Source organism: Coturnix japonica, chromosome 11 (assembly GCF_054131305.1).
Source record: "Coturnix japonica strain WE chromosome 11, WE-NBRP24, whole genome shotgun sequence".
Classification (NCBI taxonomy): Eukaryota; Metazoa; Chordata; class Aves; order Galliformes; family Phasianidae; genus Coturnix; species Coturnix japonica.
The window spans coordinates 24,713,625-24,733,889 of NC_140673.1; the positions used below are offsets into that span (position 1 = coordinate 24,713,625).

Genomic DNA, 20,265 nt, shown 5'->3' on the forward strand with positions numbered 1-20,265 from the left:
ATGGGGTGGTATGGGGTGGGGTGGTATGGGGTGGTATGGGATGGGATGGGATGAGATGAGATGAGATGAGATGAGATGAGATGAGATGAGATGAGATGAGATGAGAGATGAGATGGAGGAGTGGGGGTCTCCTCCATGCCATGTATGGGTGACTGAGGTATTGGGGTTCCTGTGTTCGGGGTTGAGGTGTTGGGGTGGGGTCTGAGGCATTGGGGACCCCCTGTTGGGGATGAGGTGTTGGGTACTCCCTGCTTGGGGTGAGGGATTGGGGCCAGGGGGATGCAGACGGGGCCTGGGGTATTAGGGACCCCCCAGTCAGGGCTCAGAGGGGTATGGGGCTGGACGTGGAGGAGCTGCTTTGTGCCCAGGGTCACTCAGGCAGATGGGGTTATGCTGCTGCCCTTAGGTTGGGGGGCAGATCTCTGTCATGTGCCTCTTGTGCAGCCATGTGGTGGTTTTGGGTGCCCCACATGAACCCCAAAGTGCTGTGCCATCCACTTTGTAGTAAGGGGCAGCCTATGGCTCACAGTTTACTCTCTAAATCCCTGATGGAGAATTCTCCTCTCCACAGTGTGCCAGCAGGCAGGGACATCCACCATGTCCTTGAGGAAGATGAGAGGAGAACGGTGACAGCGGTGTCCTGCAGGCAGCTCCAGGACGTGCTCACACGGTGCCATCAGCTCATCCTCAGGTTGCTGCTCTGGGGGCACAGAGATCCCATCACAGCACCACTGGGTTCAGAGAGTCCACCAAGGAGATGCTGGCTGGCCCTGTGCCATAGGAACGTGGTATGAGGCTGTTTCATGAGGTTGCCAGCAGGGCTGAGAACGTTGTCACACTGTGACATGGCCTGCTGATATGTCAGATAGTGCCCCTTCCTTATTGACAGCAGGACCTGCACCTTTGGCTGTCGCAGGAAAGCTGCATCACGGTTCAAAGCTCAGCCACACCTTGGAGTCTCCTTCAGGAAACCCAGAGACGTTGCTTTGCACCTGGTTCATTTCTAATGTCCCATTGCTCGTATCAGAAGGCTGCTCTGCAATGCTGCTGCTCTGACATTTGGAAACGGTCTGATTTTCAGCCTAACTTTATTCATGGCCGGGTTGTATTCATTGCACTCGTGCCTAGGCTGTCCAGTAGCTCTTTTCCTTCTTGTGGTTAAGCCGATGTTATCTGCTTTTGCTTACCAATTTGCCTGCTGGCTGGAATTATGCATGGAAAAGAAGTTTCCCATGCCCTACGTGAGGTTGTTTTAACCTCTCTAAAGGAGCTCAATAATTATTCCTCATCTAAGGGTGACGGAGTGCAGGGTTTATAGTATAACAGCATCATTTATTCATAAGGGGATATTTATGCCCTCCCAGTAAAGAATGCCTTGAAACTGTGTTTATAATGCTTCCCATGCTCTGCTCTGGTTTTCCTAAGGCCATGTGCAACAAGGAGGGAGCAGGTGAGCTCCAAGACTGCAATGTGAAACCGTGCTTTGAAGGAGCAGAAGTGAATCCCTGTTCAGATTGCAGTGGGATCGTCTGTGTGTGTAGTGGTGCCAGGTACAGGAATCTGGAGGGGGCGAGGGAAGGGGAGAGAGCAAAACATCACCCAGCAACCAATACAGGCTTAGCAAAGCATCATTTCAACTGTGGTTCAAAAAGCTGAGGTTCCCTTGGTATCTTCTATAAGACCAAAATCCCAGTTCTCTTCAATTAAATGATCATCTTAAGGGTGCTTTAAAAAGCAGCCTTCTTCCTCCTTCCCTTCCTGCCATCCCTTCCACCCACTCGTGCTGTTCTGGGCATGCTGTGCAGTACAAATGCTTCTGCTGTCACTGTACAACAGGCTGGGGAGCTGATCTCACTGAGGACTTCAGCTGCTCCTTAAATGTAATTCTCCTCCTGCCCTGATCAGCTCTGATGAGTTCACACCCCACATATCCCTGTGTAAGTGCAGAGCAGGGGCTTCTCACCGAGCACATGGACCATGTCCTCAGTGAGTGCTCCTCACATTGCTCTGGCAGCACTTTGTTGGTTATAAGGCTGGACTTAGCAATGGCTGTGCTGCAGCTTATGGGCAAAGAATGGAAAGATGAAGCTATAAAGTGATGCTGCACAGAGCACTTGAGCTGCAGACAGAAGCAGGCTGAAAACGTGGGTCTCCGTGAGGCTCAAGAGCATTCAGAGGGACCAAAGGAAGGCATTGAGAGAGGGAGAAAGCCCTTTTTTTCATGCCAGCTCCCTTAGCCCTGGTACTGACTGCCACAGAGTGCTGCCGGGTGGCACTGGGATGTCAGAATGGAGGGCAATAGAAGCAGTGATGAAAGTTAATCAGGAATTATGGAAAGGCTGCAAGCCGCCCTCATCCAATGGATGAGCCCATGGTTACTGGGGGTCAGGAGTCCCACCTGCAATATCCCACATCCCACCTGGATGTGATTTCAGAGCCTTGGCCCTTGTTGGTGCTCAAACTGGTATGTGAGAAGCTCCCTCTGCTGAGAAACCAAAGCACATTCCAGTGCCTTGAACAAACAGTGTGAGAGAACACAGGCTGCAGGTGTCAGTCCTGATGATAGTGAGGAATACATCCCGTGACTGAAGAGAGATGTTATGTTTCAGCTTCAGGGCTTTAAGGAAAAAATACATGAGAGTTGGGGTTGGGGTTGGGACCCCCACGGTCACCTTGGGGCAAAGCAGATGTTGGGTGTGAGATAAAGTCGAGTATCTGTGGGATGGGGCCCAGCATTCAGAGCCTGTTTGTTGTGTTGGGAAGCAAGGTCAGCACATTCTGCCACAAAAAGGTGCCGAGAGCTCTGGTGTGTTCACTAAACCCAGCTTTACAGCCACTGGGATTGATAAAAAGAATCACTTGTCAAAACAGAGCAGGGCTGGGAGAGGAACTCAGCCCTGTATTCACTGTCACAGGGCTGGTGTCCTCAGCAGCCCCTGCAGTGTGGATGTGGGAGAGAAGCTGGGGACCAGAACTGGGCTTATAGACTGGGGTGGGCCTGGCTGTGTAGGGCTTCAGGTGATGATCATCCCTATCTCCTTCTATCAGCGAGACCTGGAGACACCCGCTGTGCTGGGAATCAGAAAGGAGCTGCAGCCACTGCAAGGCTCCCCATGTAATGAATGTATACTTTGGAGTTGTGACATAACACACACGTGTGCCCATGGCCTGTAGGATGCCCAAGGTGAACTGCTCCATTGGCAGCTGGGGAACACACACAAACAGTCTGGGGGCCCACAACCAGATGATGTAAAGCACTAAAACTCCAGGCCGTGGTCCAAGAGCATCAAATGCAGCTCAGTGTAGGATCCAGACCTCAGGATTTGGTTACCCAGGCCAAGGGAGAATAGAAATGCTGTGTGCAAAGCAAAGCAAAGAGGTGGAAAAGGAGAGCTGAAACAAGTGCTGGAAGATGTTGGTTACGTAAGGACTGCACAGCTATAAAAATACCCCATTGTTCCACAAAGGAGGAACTCTATTAGTCTTATCGGGGATAGATGTTGCTCAGTTGCTCGTCCCTTTCAATTGCCTTTGTTGCAGCCCACGCTGTGCTGCAGCCCCCGTGGCTGCGAGGCTGAGCAGCAGCTTCGTGATGCTGTGAGGAGCTGCAGCCCAGGGCTCAGATGCAGCACACGCGTGTCCAGGAGATGTCTCTGCTGATGAATGCAACTGGAGCTCCCTGTTTGTGGAGGTGCTCAGCAATCACAGCGCGCTGTGACAGCTGCTGGTGAGATCTGCCTGCACCTGTGGGAATAGGAGCGTGCATCGATCCAGCTGCCACTCACACAGCTCATCCCAAACCTCAGATCTGAACGCCCTCGGCTTGTTGAAAATCCAGCTATGCCCACGGCTGCTGCACGGCAAGGAGATCCAACTGGAATGAAGGAAAGGAGCCTTCCACAAAGACGGGAGAGACACAGAATTAGCAGAGCAGTGCGGATCCCCTTGTGCTGAAGCGAGAGTGCTGTGTGCCACCAATAGGGTACTGGTGTCCCAGTAGGATATCCAGTAAGGTACCAGTGTCTCACCTATGGGATGCTGATCCCACCCGCAGGGCGTTCACGTACCACCTATAGGGCAGTGGGGACCCACTCATAAGTTACTGGTGTCCTGCCTATAGGGTAGTGGAGACCAACCCATAGGTGTCCCACCTGTAGGGTACCAGTATCTCACCCATAGGGTACCAGTATCTCACCCATATGGTACCAGTATCTCACCCATAGGGTACCAGTATCTCACCAATAGGTTACTGATGTTCCACCTACAGGGTAGTGGAGACCAACCCATAAGTGTCCCACCTGTAGGGAAGTCCCAGCCATAAGGTTACCGATGTCCCCCCTGTAGGGTGCTGCTGTCTCAGCCTCATAACAGTGATGCCCACCTCTTGTCCCGCTGTCCGTGCTTTCCCCATCTCACAGTTCCCCCCCCACCTCCTGCCCCCCAAGGACCACTGTGCTCCGTGCCCTCAGCATCCTCAGACACACCCCCAAACCCAGCCCATCGATCACACCCCCGGGGATGAGAACACCGCTCCCCCTCCCCGACCTCCCCCCCCACCTCCCCTACGAGACCGCGGACCCCGAAGCCCACGATGCAGCACCCGGGAGCTCCGTGGGGCCCCGCCGCCGCCCTCCCCCCGCCCCGCCCGGCCCCGCCCGCCCCTCGGGCCGAGCTCCGGGAGCCGCCGGGCGGAGCGGGGCCGGAGGCGACGGGTGAGTACGGCGAGGGGACCGCAGGGCTCTGCCCCGGGGGAGGAGGAGGAGGATGGGGGGGAACGGCGGCTTCTGCAGGGGGAGCCCCGACGTGCTGCGGGTCCAGCTGGCGGCACGGCTGTGGGATGCGGCTGGAAACTTGGTGAGAGCCGTGAGTCCGAACGGTGCCACCCCCTGACTGCTGACAGCCCAACGCCACCAACGCCGGCAAATTCAGCCCGAGGCAGAAAGGAATCTGCTTAATTAGGCGCTGACGCTTTGGTGTGTCGCCATCCCTCTTGGCACGTCGGTGCGCGGTGGATGGATGGATGGGTGGGAGGTGGGTCCCGCTGTCCGGACGGGTTCGGAGCTCTTCTCGTTTTTCGGTTTTCTGGAAAAGAGTGGTTTTTTTCCTGAGTAACGCCATGAATCACCATCCGCATAACTTTATATGGGGGCTGTTATTCTCAGCATCTCGCTAGAACTATGTCAACTATTAACCTCTGTGTCTGTTTGGACATGCAACATGTAAATCGTTCTCCCGGCGACGCCTGGTTCAGGGCGGGTGGGGGGAGATGGGGCAGAGCCAAATGTGCCTTGGCTGCTGGAGATGGGAGCTCGGAAGGGGCAGCCGGGGGGCAGCCCCTTTTGTGGGTGCTACGCTGAGGGTCCAATGGGACCCGATGTGCCGACAAGCAGCCGGGATGAGGGCTCCCCTGGATGCTTCTTCCTTCTTTTCTAACGTGATGGGATCGAAGGGTTTAGAAGGATGGTTGGGGTTGAGCCGTGCCGGGTCGAGAGCGGACAGGGAGGTTTAGCCGAGGGGACCGTGGCGGTGGTGACAGCGGCCGCCCCCGCGCTGTGGGTACGTTGATCCCCGCGGGTTTTATCAGGAGAGAAGGGCTCATTCTTGAGCTGTCAATCTGCCACTTCCCAAAGGTTCTTCTCCTCCCCCCGCTGCCACCGCTCCGTGCAACGCGGGGGCTGAAAATCCCCTTCCCCCGGGGTGGGAACTGCAGCATCTCCCAAAGCTCCCTACCCCAAACACGGGGACAGCGCTGCTCCGTGTCACTTCCTTTCTGTTCAAAGGGCATCCCCTCGCTCGGAGCCGAGGCTCTGTCTCATGTCAGGCACAGATGTGACCTCTGGCTGTTGCTGGGTGCCCCTGGCTGCTGCTGGCAGCAGTTTGGGCTTGTGGCTGTGGGATGAGAGCCGAGCACACCATCTGCGCTCCCTGTCCTGTCAACTTCGCAGCTCTCCTTTCTCCTCGGATTTCTTCATTAGAAGTGGATAAGATCAGATCATTCTTCTTTCACTACAAGTTCATTTCACTTTCCATGCAGTGAGCCCATCTGATAAATAGTGGCTCGACATAACCCAGCTCCTCCTGCCCTTGGTTTCCCCAGCCCCCTGTCCATCAGATTCCTGCCTATTGATGGAGGTGGGGATGGATCCCCACTCCAACCTGAGCTGTGTGGCACAGGGGAGCAGCTGCTCACATGGTGTCTTGGGACCCATCCTAGATGAGCTCATGGACTCCAGGATCTGTTTCCCCACAGGAGCATCCCTGTGGCTTGTGGGGATGTCCTTGGCCACTGATGATCCTGAGTGATGAGATCTGTGATTTACATCCACTCCCTGCCCCCGAAGCTTTGCTTTGATCAGACCCATGGCTGGGCCTGGGGCAGTAGGAGCTGTGGGGCAGCCAGCCCACAGCTGTGGTGGGGCTGAAGGTCCCTTCCAACCTCAGCCATTCTGCTATTCTATGATTGTATGCTGGCAGCGGGTATCAAATAGGAAGAGGACACTTGGAGAGGTCCCAGCTCTCCTCCTGGAGGTTCCTTCCACACCCTCATCCCTCCCACCCCTCTCCTGTGTTGCAGGCTGTGAGCTCCCATGCGTGACCTCGGCCTCATCCCCTCCCAGCCGCGCTAACACCAGAAGGATGGCGGCTGCCTCGTTCCGCTACGGCATCACCATCACCGGGGCCGTGCTGCTGGTGACGGGGACTCTGTGCTTTGCCTGGTGGAGCGATGGGGAGGTGGGCACAGCAGTGGGCAGCGGGGCTCACCTCCTGCCCCCCCGTGAGGCCCAGGCTGTGCCCAGCTCCTCCAACGCGCTGCTGCGCTCCGTCAGCTTCTTCTGCTGCGGCATCGGCGGCATCCTGCTCCTCTTCGGGCTGCTCTGGTCCGTCAAAGCCAACGCCAGGGTGGTGTCACGGCGCTACCGGTACCGCTTCCCCCGTGACCTGCAGTACTTCACTGCTGAGCCCCCGGAGAAGTGGAACTGCAGGTGGGTGTTGGGTGCTGCTGCCTGCTCAGCTGCTCGAACCCATTGCTGTACTCTGCTCCTGAGTAGATGCCGTTGTGCATTAGCATCAACCCTCGCTCCCATGCACAAGCCGGCTGCTCCTACGCTGTGCTCATCCTCCAGCAGCTCTTCAGCCCCGTGGGGCATTGGATGTCTGAGCAGAGCCAGCAAGCAGAGGGCTGCAATGATTTTCTAGTCAATGGTGTTGGCCAGCCCCATCCCTACGCACTGTGTGGAAGCTGTGTGACATCCCACGGCACCTTGGCCACAGCCACTCATTCTTTGGTGTGCTCAGGGAGTGTGTTGCGTTGCTTTTGACAGCCTCTAGTGAAAGGGATGAGTTTATGCTGCTCTATAAAATGGCTGGGTTTGTGTTATCTATACCAAAATGGGGTAACAACTAAAAAAGGAAAAAACCCAGTCCTCAGGCTGGCATTAAGTGGGGTGGAACTGCAGCATGGGGACCCATGACTAAGCTCAGAGGGTTGGGTCTCTGGCTTTGCAAGTATCTGGGGCTCTCTGAGCTTGTTTGAAGCTCTGGTAGGCTTCACACCAATGGAGAAGTGTCCCCAGCATGGTGCCCATGGTAGTGGGATGGCATCACCCTGGCACTGCCAGCAGGAGCCATTGCTGAGCACTGGCATCCTGCGTGGGGAGGGCAAAGGTTGGGCAGAAGTTTTCCCTGTACACAAATTGTGTTTGCTCAGCAAAGTGCAGCTGAAAGAGACAGGAGCGGGGCTGGCACATGGAGGGCTCAGGTGGGCGTGGGGCGGGCTGGGACTGCACTGAACAAGACAGCCCAGCTCTCACCTGGCTGCTCGTGTAAACTGCCCACTCAGCTCCTAGCAGCCCCTGTGCTTTAGGGGGCTGTGCTGTGGGGCTTTGGATGGGGTTTGGTGGTTGTAAGGATGCTCTTCTGCCCACAAGAAGCACAGTGGCACAGAACAGGGACTGAGAGCCAACACCTCTACTTCTCTGCAGCTAGACATGTGCATGTGGCCCTTGGTGCCAGAGGTGGCACCTTGTGGGGCTGCGTCTCTTTTTCCTCAAGGTGAGTTCAGTCAGCTCAGTAGGAATGGGGTGATGCTGCTCGTTGCAAGGTCTCACTGATGGTGCCTGTCCTCCTTCATGGCTCCTGGCCCTCCTGGTACCAGGCAGCAGCTGACAGTCTCCCCTTGTCTCCAGGTGTGTAAAACCTGCCCAAGTACCATCACCAACATTCATGCATCCCCATGCTCAAGGACTGTCTGATAGTAGGAAGCTCCAGATGTCAGGGGGCTGGATGATCCCATTGGTGGGCACTGGGATGGTCTGGTTGATAGGTACCGGGATGCTCCCATTGATGAGCACAGGGATAGTCCTGTTGATGGTCACTGGGAAGATCCAATCAATTAGCACTGAGGTGCTCCCATTGATGGGCCCTGGGATGCTCGCACTGATGGTGTGCACTGCTGGGTGTCCTCTTCTCTCGCAGCTCCTGGGACGCCACTGCCATCCCCACCTACGAAGAAGCCCTGACCTGCAGGCCCGCTCACGGCACCTACCTCCATCCCGTGGTGAGCAAGGAGGAGCTGACACCACCTCCATATCATGACTTGGAGGATGAGGAGGATGAGCGCTGGCAGAGCGGCCGCCGCCGCAGCTCCTCCGACAGCGCCTTGTTCCGCCCCAGCCCCTCGTGGTTGGAGACCCAGAGCCCCACTGGGCCACAGGCAACACCACCCCCCAGCTACGAGAACATCAGTGTTCGGGGTGTCTGACTGAGCGCCGTCCTTCAGCACGGGGGGGGCACGGGGCTGCACTGCTTTCCAAGTGATGCATTCGGAGCAATGTGAGCAGCTGGCATGTCGGGAGCCTTCGTGTTTTTAATAAAACCACCTCTGGTTGCAAATGTGTGGTGTTTCAGAGCATGCGGAAGCCCACACTGCCTGCCCTGCACAACACACACTTGGTTCTGCCCCAAAGGGTGAAGGAATGGCAGCGGTGAGCAATGGAACACAGCCACCCCCAGGGTCCCAGCAGCTCTCACCCACTCCAAGCAGGAGCTGTGCAATACACCTGCAGCAGGGAATGTGGCACAGAGAGAGAGGAAAGCAGCCAGGAAAGCTGCCCTGCTCTGCACCTCCTCCGCCTCCCCCACCCCCCCCACCCTCACCTGTCTCTCCCACCTTGCTCCCCCCACTCACTGACTTCCCACACCTCTCTTTGTGTCATTCAGTGATGCTCAGCAGCTCATGTGTGCGCTCAGGGCGTCTGTGTGCATTTGTCATTTCATGCAACAAAAGACATCTGGGGCTGCTCAGCCCCCATTTGTGTGCAGTGAAATGGATACACACACAGCTGGGGTGGATGGGTGCACATCCTGGGGGGCTCAGTAATGCCTGGGGACCCCCATTGGGGCTGCAGGGTGGATGCAGAGTCACAGCTAAATATGTACCTATATATTGATGTACAGCTGTACCTACACACCAATATATCTGTACACCTACACACACATATACCTACACACCTATATATCTATGCACCTATACACCACTATACCTACATAATATATGCATCTATATAACTTAATACTTGGGGGTTGAGGATTTGCCCAATGCTGGATGGATCCAGTGTTGGATTTGCCAACTGCAATGGCTGACCCCATTGAACAGCCCTGTTACTTATCCCAGGCTGTGAAAGCACCTGTGGTGGCCCAGTCCCTGTAGTGCCAGCATCTTGCTGTCCCTGTCCCAGCACCTCGCTGTCCCCATCCCCTCCCTTGTGCCCGCAGGGAAGGTTGGCTGGGCACGTGCCGGGCAGCTTCACTGGAGTGTGACCACGAGCTGCTGTTTGCATTCATTACAAAGCCATAAAAACTGGCTGGCTCAGCCCTGGGCAGGACCAGCCCCACTCACAGTCGATCCCCAGCCCCCGGCAGCCTCCGCAGTGAGAAACCACTCCTGCCGTCCACGGAGGTGTGCTCAGCACAGAGCTCCCAGCATCAGCCCTCCCACTGTCCCACCGCCTCCCCATGGCCGAGGAGAAGACGTTTCGCTACGGGTTCATCATGCTGGGCTTCTTCCTGGTGATGACGGGGATGTTCATCATGAGCGTGGAGAAGCCCCAGATCTACGCCACCTTCTGTGCAGGGGGGATCCTGCTCATTGCCGTGGGTGTCACCTGGAGCATGTGCCAGTGCTACCCCAGGGTAGGGCGCGAGGGATGGGGGCTTTGTCCTGGGGTTGGGGGCTCGCTGGCTTCCGGGTGCTTTGGGGGAGGGTTTTGGAAGTTCAGAGTGGGATCTCCAAGGTGTGGGAGCCTGGGAAAGCCCTGAGCGGGGCTGTGACCCTCCAGTCTCCTTGGCAGAGGGCACGGCAGGGTAGCAGCGTCCCTCCCGTGTCTGGGGCTCTGCCCAGAGGGCTTTTGTCCAGGCAGATTTCTTTCTCAAGCAGACGGCAGCCACTGCGCTCTGCATTTCTTCCCCCCAGGTGACATTTGTCCCTGTGCAGCCCGAGGCTGAGAAGTTTCCAGATCACAAAGCCACCCTGCTGACGGAGAAGGGCAACCCAGGGACACTCAGGTAGGTGCTGGGGAGATCTTAGTGGGTCCCTATGTACCTGCCACCCCTGGAACACGTGTCCTGGTAATAGTGTGGTTTGTGCATCCCCAAGCATTTCCCAGCAGCACGGGGAGCTGCCTGACACCCCGTACCCTGCAGCCTGCAGGATTCCTACAGCAGTGCCTATGAGAAGAGCCTGCCCTCCTACGAGCAGGTACAGGCATCAGCACAGCCCCGGCCCCGCAGCTGCTCTGCACTGCTGCAGGCAAAGGCAGATGTGCACCAGGAGTTGGGGGGACCCCAAGAACCACCCCAGGAGGCAGGTCCACAGCTGGAGCCTGGCAGCTGGTATGTGGTACTCGTGGGCCTGGGGTCAGATGCATGCTGGTGGGAGGGGGCTGAACCTGTTTTCCCTGCTGATATCAGAGCTGGGTGAGCAGCCAGCCCAGGGGAGCATCCTGCTAACCCCACTGCCACTGTTATCCCAATTTCTCCCTGCAGCCCCTCCCGGCCGCCCCTGGGTCCTGCACCATTGGTGTCCCTCCTGGAGGACATGGACACAGCATCACTGGAGAGCTCTGTGCCCGGCAGCCCCTCATCACCCCAAAGCTGCTCGGGACAGGGAGAGCACCCTGGCTCCCCAAGAAAAGCCAGCAGGAAGGAGAATGATCTCTACTATGGGATGGGAGAGGGGTCAGACCCTCTGCTTGAGGACAGCGATCACCTTTTTGAGCCAGAAAAATGATGTCCCCAATAGGATTGATGCCGCATGGAGGGGACACCCAAAGTGCAGCCCTGGCACCATGGAAGCACAGGGGTGAGCACAGGGAAGCCCAAATGGCAGCGGGAAGGATGTGCCCAGGAAGAGGGAAGCAGCCGGGCTGTGCCTCTCAGTATGGGCATGTAGGTAAGCAGCAGTGCTGCATCCCCATGGGTCGTGTGGGGAGGAGACGTGGGCAGTTTCCCCATTTATCAAAGTTTCCCTGGAATTAAAGCTGGATTCTGAGACACCCGCAGCTGAGATCGTCCTTGTTTGTGCCCTGGGATGCTGTGTTTATCAGTGGACAGTGGGATGCTCCCCATCTTTTGCACTGGGGAGTCGGTGGGTGGGTCTGTCAGAACCCAAAGCTGCGTGTTGCCAACTGCAGGCACTTGTTTCCAGTCATTTTGCTGGAGGTGTCTCTGCTCCATTGGCTTCCTGGAACCCACATGCAGCGGACCCAACACAAGGAACATCCCCTCCAGGAGCCTTTGTGCCCCCAGCACCCACCCAGCACTGCCCTGCCCTTCACTCACACCTCTGCAAGCTGACAAGGGCCGGGTGGCAGCTCCACACACTGTGTTTGTGCCGCGGGCAGGGCGGGGAGCTCCGGGTTGTTGGCTAAACACGGCAGCAGCAGCAGGGCTGGGGAGCTCAGTGAGTGCCTGCGTCCTTCCTGGGGCACGGCTGCCGCACGGCTCACCTTCAGCTCATGGATCCCATAGAGAACGCAGCACTTTCCTCATCTCACACGGCACGGACACTCATAGGATCACAGAACCATGCAGGGTGGAACAGAGCTCTGACATCCCCAAATCCCCCTTCATCCCCCATGTCCCTCAGTGCCACATCCCCGCGGCTCTGGACACCCCAGACGCGGTGGCCACCCCGCTCCATGTGCAGCTGTGACACCGCATCGGTCCGTCCCCTAAAAGAGGCTTTTATTGACGTTCAGGGTGCAAACCCCCATCACGCTCCGTACAGCTGCTGAAAAGCGCTGAGCCGCATCGCACACAGCACCAGTGGTGTAGTGGTATCATGCAAGATTCCCATTCTTGCGACCCGGGTTCGATTCCCGGCTGGTGCACAGCGTTGCTCTGTAAAATCTTTACTGAAATGCCGTGGTTCATTGAAGGTCTGAGTCCTTCCTCACAAATGATTCCACTAAGAGGCATTTTTCTCATCCTTTTTTTCTTTTTCCTATCCTTTCTCCTATGAACCAGACCCGTCTTCTGCAAGTTCCTCTCTCTGCCCTCCCCCTTAATATATTTTACTATATTATGATGATTATTTCTCCCATTGCCAGACCCTCCTCCCGCAGAGCTCTGGGGATGTCCCCACGGATCTCGCTCCCACGGGTGGGTTCTATTTCCCGTTTCCCCCGGAGCCGGGGGGGGAACCCGGGGCAGCGTGGGAAGGAGATGGGGGCAGAAGGGTGAGAGCGGCGTCGGGAAGAGGAGACATCTCCGTATTGGCGGCGTGTGACGGCTCAGCGAACACCCGAATGGGATTAGAGGATTTCACGGACACTCAGCGCCGAACGAAGGCAGCGAGAGGAGCGGGGTTAACGGGGGTATTTTGGTTCGCAAGGGCAGAGGCGGTGCTCCGCCGTTCCCAGCTCCGTCGGTGCCGTCGGTGCGGCGGTGCCACGATGCCCAGGGCGCTGCTGCTGCTGCTGCTGCTGCTGCTGGCGGCGGCGGTGGAGCCGGAGGAAGAGACGGCGTTCACACAGAGCGCGGCCGACGATGCGGCGCTCGCCGTCGGGGCCGCCCCGTCGAGTCTCGCCGCCTTCCATCGGGCCGGCAAGGTGAGCAGCGGGGCGGAGGGGATGGGGAAGGTTGTTGTGCGGCTCCACGGAGCCGGGCGAGAGGTTGTGCGTGTCCTCCTCCCCGCAGGCGGCGTGGCGGCTGCCCGGGCGCTACGTGGTGCTGCTGCGGGCGGGCAGCGGGGATGCCGAGGTGCGCGGCGCGGTGCGGGCGCTGCGGGTGCGGGCGGCACGGAGCGGGTACACGAGTGAACTGCTGCATGTGTTCAGCCTGATGCCCGCATTCCTCGTGAGGATGAGCAGAGACGTCCTGGATGCGGTATGAGCGTGGGGATAACGGTGTGAGCAGCATGTCTGTGCGGGTTGGAAAGGAGCACTAAGGTCCTGTCCAGCTGTTACAGGTCGCATCTTGGCATCTCCACCCTCTGGTGCTTTGCTGAAGGCTTTGCCCAGCCTCTGGCTGCCTTTGGGTGCAGTCCAGACTGTTGGGAGCTGAGGATGTGCTGTGCTTCCCCACAGGCACTGAAGCTTCCACATGTGGACTATGTAGAGGAGGATGCGTTCGTCTTTGCACAGAGCATCCCCTGGAACCTGGGCAGGATTGTGCCACCACTGCCCGGCACAGGCACCTACAGCCCTCCCAGTGAGCACAGCGGGGTCCCATCCTATGGTGTGGCAGCTCTGAGGCTCCTGTCCCCATTTTAGGAGCACTGTGCCAATGGTTCGTTGCCTTTTCCCTGGGCAGATAAAGGCGACAAGGTTCAGATCTACCTGCTGGACACCAGCGTGCAGAGCACCCACAGGGAGATTGCAGGCAGGGTGCTCATCACTGGCTTCCAGAATGTCCCTGAGGAGGAGAGCAGCCACATCCACAGGCAGGTGAGCCTATGGTTGCATGGCAAGCCTGGTGCGTATCCCCCCTCCTTTCTGCAATGCATCAGGGCATAAAACCAACCCTGCTCCAGGCCAGCGAATGCGACAGCCACGGGACCCACGTGTCTGGGGTGCTGAGTGGGCGCGATGCCGGCGTGGCCAGGGGTGCACACATCCACAGCCTCCGTGTGCTGAACTGCCAGGGGAAGGGCACCGTCAGCGGGACGCTCATTGGTGAGTGCCCAACTGGGAGAGGGAGCAGCCCACCCTGCTCACCTCAACCCTGCTCTGCCATCAGCCCCATCTCTTGGCCTGTCCCGCAGGCCTGGAATCTGTCATGGCAGCGCTGCAGGCTCAGCCCAGCCCACTGCTGGTGGTGCTGCTGCCCTTTGCTGGTGCCCACAGCCGTGTGCTGAACGCCGGCTGCCGGAGGATGGTGCAGATGGGGGCGGTGGTGGTTGTGGCTGCTGGGAACTACAAGGACGATGCCTGCCTGTATTCACCTGCATCTGAGCCAGAGGTATGAGCAGGGGAGCTCCCAGGGGATACATGGAGACATGTGGGCACACACACTGAGCCATCCACACCCACTTTATCATTGCCCTGCCAGGTGATCACAGTTGGGGCCACTAACCGCGAGGACCAGCCGGCCTCCATCGGCACAATGGGCACCAACTTCGGCCGCTGTGTCGACCTGTTTGCACCAGGGGACGACATCGTCGGTGCCTCCAGTGACTGCAGCACCTGCTTCACCGCGCAGAGCGGCACGTCGCAGGCGGCCGCACATGTAGCAGGTGAGAGGGCTCCAGGATCTCTGGTTGTTCATAGCGGGATGTGTTTGCACCAAAACTGAGTGGAAGATGCTGTATTTGGAGCATTGCACCTCTGACCCTTCCCAAGTCTTCCCACTCATAATCCCACTCATCATCACATCCCCATGGCTCTGGAACACCTCTAGGAATGGTCACTGCCCTGCTCCCCGGGCAGCCTGTGCCACAGCATCACTGCTCTTTTGGAGAAGACATTGTTCCCAATTCTCAAGCTGAACCTCCTCCAGCACATGTTAGGGCCATTACTTCTCATCCCATCACTGTTACCTGGGAGGAGGGATTGATAGGTTGCTCATCCTCTTGCCTGTTGCATCCCTGTGTCCTATTGCCTTCTCTCAGTCCCATCACAGCAGGCAGCCTTAGGGACCCCAGCCCACCACGATGGTGTGCCGTGTCTCTCTGGCTCACCCTGGCATCCCCTTGGCTCCCGCAGGCATCGTGGCCATGCTGCTCAGTGCCGAGCCCCATCTCAGTGTGGCCGAGCTGCGGCAGCGCCTCCTGCACTTGTCCACCAAGGATGCTGTCAGCACGGCCTCCTTCCCTGAGGAGCAGCGGCTGCAGACCCCCAGCAGCGTGGTGGGGCTGCCTGCACAGCTGGGTCCAGGTGAGGGCTGAGGGCTGGTAGTGCATGACGTGCTGCATGCCCTGCATGCCCTGCACTGACAGCTCTCCCCACGTTGCAGACAAGGAGCTGCTGTGCCGCTCGGTGTGGTCAGCACGCTCAGGGCCCACCTGGCTGGCTGCAGCTGTGGCTCGTTGTGCCAGCACCGAGCAGCTGCTGGGCTGCTCCAGCTTCTCACACAGCGGCTGGCGGCTGGGAGAGCACATGGAGGTGAGGCACAACATGGCCGTTAGGTGCCCTAATAACGTCACCTGTGAGGTGTGTACCAGCGACACCGTGCTTTGGTTGCAGGACAAGGAGGGGCAGAAGCAATGTGTGGCCCACAGCGCCATTGGGGGACGAGGGGTCTACGCCATTGCCAGGTGCTGCACATGGCCCCGTGCTCAGTGCCTGCTCAGCACCAGCTCACAGGGTGACGATGGGGCCGGCTGCTCTCTGCAGGACCATGTGCTGACTGGTAACACTCCATAGCACAGCTATGGGCCCTTGGGGAGTGGAGCTCAGTGGGGACATCCCTGAGTGCTGCTCGCACATCCATCTCTGTGCAGGTTGCAGCTTCCATTCCCCTGTTGGTGTGCTGGGTGATGGCGGCAGGCCCATGCTGGGGGCAGGCAGCAGGGCTGGTGGCTGTACAACAAGGCCAGAGGGCACAGCACATGCATCCTGCTGCCCTGCTGCCATGCTGGAGTGCCATGTGAAGGACCACAAGCCTGAGGGCTCTGCAGAGAAGGTACAGAGCGACATGTTGCTGAGTAGCCATATGGCTGCCACCTTGCCCAGGGGTGTGTGTCCATCCATCCTTCTCCTTCCAGGTGACAGTGTCCTGTGATGCTGGCTGGACGCTGACAGACTGCAGCGCTCACTTGCAGGGTCCTGGCACCTTGGGTTCCTATGCTGTGGCTGACACCTGTGTTGCAGCCAGTGCTCCTGGCAGCCTCGCACCCAGAGCCATCGCCATTTGTTGCCGGAGCCGGCAGTAGGGCTGGGCTGACAGCACTGTTGTAGCAGGCCTGGATGCTGGCAGGGCACAGCAGTGCCACAGAGCCCTGACCCACCACATCCCTGTACATACAGTGACTGTATAGTATATTGTAGCTCACATTACTACAGAATCAGCTGCTGCTCATTAGCATGCTTTTTGTTGTTAGAGTTAAGGACCCATTGGTGCTCCACACTGCTGTAAATTGCTCTGTTCCACAGCTCCAGACAGACCCAGCTGCACCTCCTTCTTGAAAAGGAATCATCTTTTGTAGCACTTTTCATCTTGTACATTTGTACTTTCAATATTTATTTGGAGTTTTATAAATAAACCTTCTTATAATTGCCTTCTAACAATGAAATTCCTAGAGCAGCACTTTGCAGATCCACGCTCCAGTTTCTGACCATCCCCAAGGGTAAAAGGTTGCAGGGCAGAGCTGGGATGAGGTCTCTGAGCTCTGCTTTGTTAGTGACACAACCAAGTTTGTTTTTAAAACAGCATCTGAATGCAAGAGCTTCAAGTTGTGGAAACAAAACGTCACCCAGCTTCAGGAAATGTGTCCTTGGTGCTGCTGCCATGAGCTCTGGGTGGAACACAGCAAGGTCTGAGCCCAGCAGAAGGTCAGTGCAGGTGCTCAGGAAACAGCAGCCTCCTGTTATTGAGGTATATCACAACCACTGCTCCAGGCAGAAGCCAGGCGGATGCTCATGCAGCAGTGAGTCCAGCACAGCTCTTATGGCTCAGTTCACACTCACTCACATGAGATCAGTGAGGGGAAATGATATGGGAACAAGATCAGCCCTTGCTGAGCATCTGTGTGCAGGTAAGCAGAAAAATTAATCTTGTTTGTTCTGGGGATCAAACTGAAAAAAATAAAACAGCAAAATAAACCTGAGGGATCCTGTTACACCTGAGGACACGTGGGGCAGTTTTATCAGCCCAAGAAGCAGCACATGTACTTGATACCCAGTCCTTCCTCCAGGACAGGAACTGCCAGTGGAGGCTGTGGGTGATGTGAACACAAGGACTTGTGTTTCAAGCATGCCCTGTCTGAGGCCTCTAGCTTTGCTTGCAGAGGAAGGCAGAAAGGCAATGGGGACAGCAGCACAGCTTTGTGCACTGGGCACCAACAGATCTGCTCACCTTGCTGTGTGGCACACAGAAGCCAGTCTAACCCACAACTGCAAGCAGAGCTAGGGTACATCATTCAGATGAGGTCAGGAAAAGAAACTGCACACAGTTACAATCTGACAGGCACCAGAACACACCCAGTGTGAGGCTGTTGCTTTGGTTTGTTCCAGGCAAACCAAATGAGCTCTGAGCTCATTATCCAGAGCACCAGATTAAGAACTTCCAAGAGGATCCACAACAAGACAATGCGTTGCAGTCTAAAGATTACACTGTTTTTCTGTGAAAGGAATAACTTTATTCCATTGACCAGGAATCCCAAGACTGTTTATCAAGACTGCCTATTTTTTTCCAGTGCCACATGTTCACATATTAATCAGACAGTACCTCCCCAATGCTCACTCACAGGCAGGCTGCAGCTGCTCCTCACTGAACATCATGTAAGCTGTATAAAAACATTTTCATCCAAAAAGATTGGCAGTAAAAATTACAACATAGAAACGCATCACAATTTACACAAAAACTAGTTTTTTGTTGAACTCTATTTTCCCAAAAAAATAATCTTCAGCAGGTTCAAATGACAGCAGCTGGAAACCCAAATAATTGACCGAGTATCATCTTATTGCAAATCATAACCATTGACTTTGTACAAGCGTGAGCAGAACCATGAAAAAGTTTGTATTGGTTTCAAGTATACAGTGGTGATGAGCCATCCTGATGCAGTTCTCCCATCAGTGCTTCTCTGGGCATGCAGTAATCGAGGCTGTTGTTTCCATAGGAAATAACAGGAACCTGAAGTGACAAGTGGTGCCAACCCATAGGAACGTTACCAGCTTCCTCCATCACCGCTGTGTACTGACTGTTTGTGAAGACTTATGGCCCATTACAAAGAATTGGGGATGGAAGGAGGGAGGAAAAGGGGGGGTGGGGTGGAATCTGTAAGGAAATGATTTATTCCAAGTTAATTTAAAACATCACATTTAAAATGTCCCAGCACGTTATCAGAAACATTTATAAAACGCTAACTTTGCCACGTGTCTATGAAGACATTGTTTGGAAATAAAACCCAACCAACAGAAAAAAGTGAGATATTCACCACAATGCCACCCTTGCATCTTCGCACACGCAATTTACCACAACAGTTCTCTTAACCCGCAGTACGTTATAAAGCTGTACAGCTGAAATCACGTCAAGGTGTTTACTTCCGACAGTGAAATGACTGGTTAATTTCAATATTAGTGCACAACAGTGAAAAGCTGTCTCTGCTGCTTCTTTGTTCAGCAACGGTCTGTAGAAAGGAAAATAAAAGGCACTTTTTGGCTGGTTGTGCCTTTAACTTGGCAAATTTGTCTATTCTGGAGGTGCCCAGGCACTCCTTGAGATGCCCTCCCCATTTCTGTGCATGGTTGTTTACATAATATTTTTTAAAGTAAGGCAGAATCCATAAATAAAGGCAAAAAAGCAGTGCAGAAAATGTGACAAACGCAAAAAATGTACAAAATATGAAGTTAGTTGGCACAAAAGAAACTAATATCCAGAACCAGAAATCACCGAACTGAACTTGATATGGAAAACGAAACCGTGCTCAAATCATCCCAACTGCCCTCCAGTTGTTTATGAGCAAATCGAAAGAGCTGTGATATTTTAAATGTTGCCTGGTCAGGTGAAAATATCAACGGAGCCAAATCACTCTTTTCCCCGTGTTAAAATTGCCCATTAAAACCTGCATGACAGCGTCCCCAGACTTGATCAAGGAGTTATTCATCACGTACAACCAATACTAACTTTCTCAGTGATCTGAAAGCGTAAGCGAGTGATTGCAGGTCACATGATTGAGACTACGTTCGATTCAATATGTCTCCATAAGTAAAAAAACCAAAAGAACGTCATGAGTAAAACTGCAACAGAAATCCATTTTAAAGTGCTTCTTTTCTTTTAAAGTATTTCTTTTTTTTTTTTAATTATTATTATTTTTTAAATCCACCATCATCCTTTCATAAACTCTTACATACCTTGAGAACGTTTTGCTCTTACGGCCCTTCCTGACTGTGGTTTTTGGAAGGGAGCAATCTCACTGATCCTTCCATTAAAGAGCTTTACAAATGAACAGGGAGACATATTAAATACAGAAGTCCTTATGTAAACCGATCCTTTAACTAATATTTTACAATGAAATGTAAGTCATCACACATCTTTACAGAAATTTGAATATTCCTATTCAATATCATCAGAAAGATTAAAAACTCGCCCTTCATACATAAGGGCAGTCTGGTTTTTCTCTGTATAAAAACCAAAAGAATTTTTTTTGTTGTTTTGTTTTTGCAGCATCACAGAAAAGCAACAGTTTTACATTCACTCATTTAATGTTCACATAAAAATTCAACCACTAGCGTTTGTGTATTTGATAAAATCTTCTTGACAAAAATGTTGTCGGTGTCTGGACTGTCATAAGCTACTGCAGGTGAAGATGCAGTTTTCTAGAGCATTTATCAATCTGAAGCCCTCTTGGCTAAGAAATGCTTTTAGCTTTCAGGGAAACAACCTTCTCCAGCATTGCCATCCTTCTCTTCCAGACTCTTGTAACAGCATAAGCAATAGGACTCTAGGTTTCAACAGGTACCAGGCATTAAAATGTTTGAGTTGATCTGTTCTTGGGTTCATGGGTATCCTTTATGGGTCAACATCATCAAGGTCACTTTTAGTCTCACCAATCATCATAGGAGACTCTGAGCCCTTTCAACACACACAAAGGGTGGGGAGAGAGAG

General features: G+C 54.9%; 4 protein-coding genes, 1 long non-coding RNA gene and 1 other non-coding gene across 15 annotated transcripts in view; 5 read left to right on the forward strand and 1 right to left on the reverse strand.

Moving 5' to 3' along the window:
• Positions 1-327: 327 nt before the first annotated feature.
• LOC146759070 (uncharacterized) lies at positions 328-1,513 on the forward strand. The gene is made up of 2 exons (XR_014932869.1): positions 328-788; positions 870-1,513. It is a non-coding gene; the product is annotated as an uncharacterized LOC146759070 (long non-coding RNA).
• Positions 1,514-4,569: 3,056 nt separating this feature from the next.
• Positions 4,570-8,892, forward strand: TMEM61 (transmembrane protein 61). Of its 3 annotated transcripts, none has more exons than XM_015870618.2 (3): positions 4,570-4,712; positions 6,575-6,983; positions 8,476-8,892. In XM_015870618.2, exons 1-3 carry the CDS (start codon positions 4,592-4,594, stop codon positions 8,759-8,761), a joined length of 816 nt encoding a protein of 271 aa, XP_015726104.2. In that variant the 5' UTR covers positions 4,570-4,591; the 3' UTR covers positions 8,762-8,892. The 3 variants fall into 3 exon arrangements, with proteins under 3 accessions (XP_015726104.2, XP_015726103.1, XP_085367916.1); XM_015870617.3 differs by having other exon boundaries at positions 4,705-5,031; XM_085511790.1 differs by lacking the exon at positions 4,570-4,712 and adding an exon at positions 4,722-4,854.
• A 998-nt stretch (positions 8,893-9,890) lies between these two features.
• Positions 9,891-11,558, forward strand: BSND (barttin CLCNK type accessory subunit beta). 4 transcript variants are annotated; one of them, XM_085512365.1, is made up of 4 exons: positions 9,891-10,191; positions 10,472-10,563; positions 10,655-10,890; positions 11,044-11,558. In XM_085512365.1, the coding sequence occupies exons 1-4, from the start codon at positions 10,015-10,017 to the stop codon at positions 11,361-11,363; spliced, it is 825 nt and encodes a 274-aa protein (XP_085368491.1). In that variant the 5' UTR covers positions 9,891-10,014; the 3' UTR covers positions 11,364-11,558. The 4 variants fall into 4 exon arrangements, with proteins under 4 accessions (XP_085368491.1, XP_015726110.1, XP_085368492.1 ...); XM_015870624.3 differs by having other exon boundaries at positions 10,702-10,890; XM_085512366.1 differs by having other exon boundaries at positions 9,891-10,152.
• A 760-nt stretch (positions 11,559-12,318) lies between these two features.
• TRNAG-CCC (transfer RNA glycine (anticodon CCC)) lies at positions 12,319-12,389 on the forward strand. Its single transcript has one exon. It is a non-coding gene; the product is annotated as a tRNA-Gly (tRNA).
• Positions 12,390-12,668: 279 nt separating this feature from the next.
• Positions 12,669-16,724, forward strand: PCSK9 (proprotein convertase subtilisin/kexin type 9). The gene is made up of 12 exons (XM_015870623.3): positions 12,669-13,109; positions 13,198-13,386; positions 13,587-13,710; positions 13,813-13,946; positions 14,033-14,174; positions 14,264-14,460; positions 14,551-14,734; positions 15,204-15,374; positions 15,454-15,602; positions 15,684-15,849; positions 15,941-16,122; positions 16,205-16,724. The coding sequence occupies exons 1-12, from the start codon at positions 12,807-12,809 to the stop codon at positions 16,370-16,372; spliced, it is 2,109 nt and encodes a 702-aa protein (XP_015726109.1). The 5' UTR covers positions 12,669-12,806; the 3' UTR covers positions 16,373-16,724.
• A 1,050-nt stretch (positions 16,725-17,774) lies between these two features.
• The window catches only part of USP24 (ubiquitin specific peptidase 24), a 55,322-nt gene continuing 52,831 nt past the window's right edge, over positions 17,775-20,265 (reverse strand). For all 5 annotated transcript variants that reach the window (XR_014932870.1, XM_085511793.1, XM_015870804.3 and 2 more), the window contains one exon: positions 17,775-20,232. Coding sequence is in view for 4 of the 5 variants with exons in the window: in XM_085511793.1 (XP_085367919.1) it covers positions 20,170-20,232 (63 nt within the window). In the remaining variant the exon portion in view is untranslated. The remainder of the gene's footprint in view (positions 20,233-20,265) is intronic.

Excerpts from the sequence above, each read along its gene's own strand:
- TMEM61 (XM_015870618.2), top strand. The coding sequence starts at position 4,592 with ATGCAGCACCCGGGAGCTCCGTGGGGCCCCGCCGCCGCCCTCCCCCCG. Across the intron at positions 4,713-6,574 it reads AGCGGGGCCGGAGGCGACGG|GCTGTGAGCTCCCATGCGTG; the intron begins GTGAGTACGGCG and ends CCTGTGTTGCAG. Across the intron at positions 6,984-8,475 it reads CCGGAGAAGTGGAACTGCAG|CTCCTGGGACGCCACTGCCA; the intron begins GTGGGTGTTGGG and ends CTTCTCTCGCAG.
- BSND (XM_085512365.1), top strand. The coding sequence starts at position 10,015 with ATGGCCGAGGAGAAGACGTTTCGCTACGGGTTCATCATGCTGGGCTTC. Across the intron at positions 10,192-10,471 it reads TGTGCCAGTGCTACCCCAGG|GTGACATTTGTCCCTGTGCA; the intron begins GTAGGGCGCGAG and ends TCTTCCCCCCAG. Across the intron at positions 10,564-10,654 it reads GGCAACCCAGGGACACTCAG|CATTTCCCAGCAGCACGGGG; the intron begins GTAGGTGCTGGG and ends TGCATCCCCAAG.
- PCSK9 (XM_015870623.3), top strand. The coding sequence starts at position 12,807 with ATGGGATTAGAGGATTTCACGGACACTCAGCGCCGAACGAAGGCAGCG. Across the intron at positions 13,711-13,812 it reads AGGCACCTACAGCCCTCCCA|ATAAAGGCGACAAGGTTCAG; the intron begins GTGAGCACAGCG and ends TTCCCTGGGCAG. Across the intron at positions 15,850-15,940 it reads GCAGGACCATGTGCTGACTG|GTTGCAGCTTCCATTCCCCT; the intron begins GTAACACTCCAT and ends ATCTCTGTGCAG.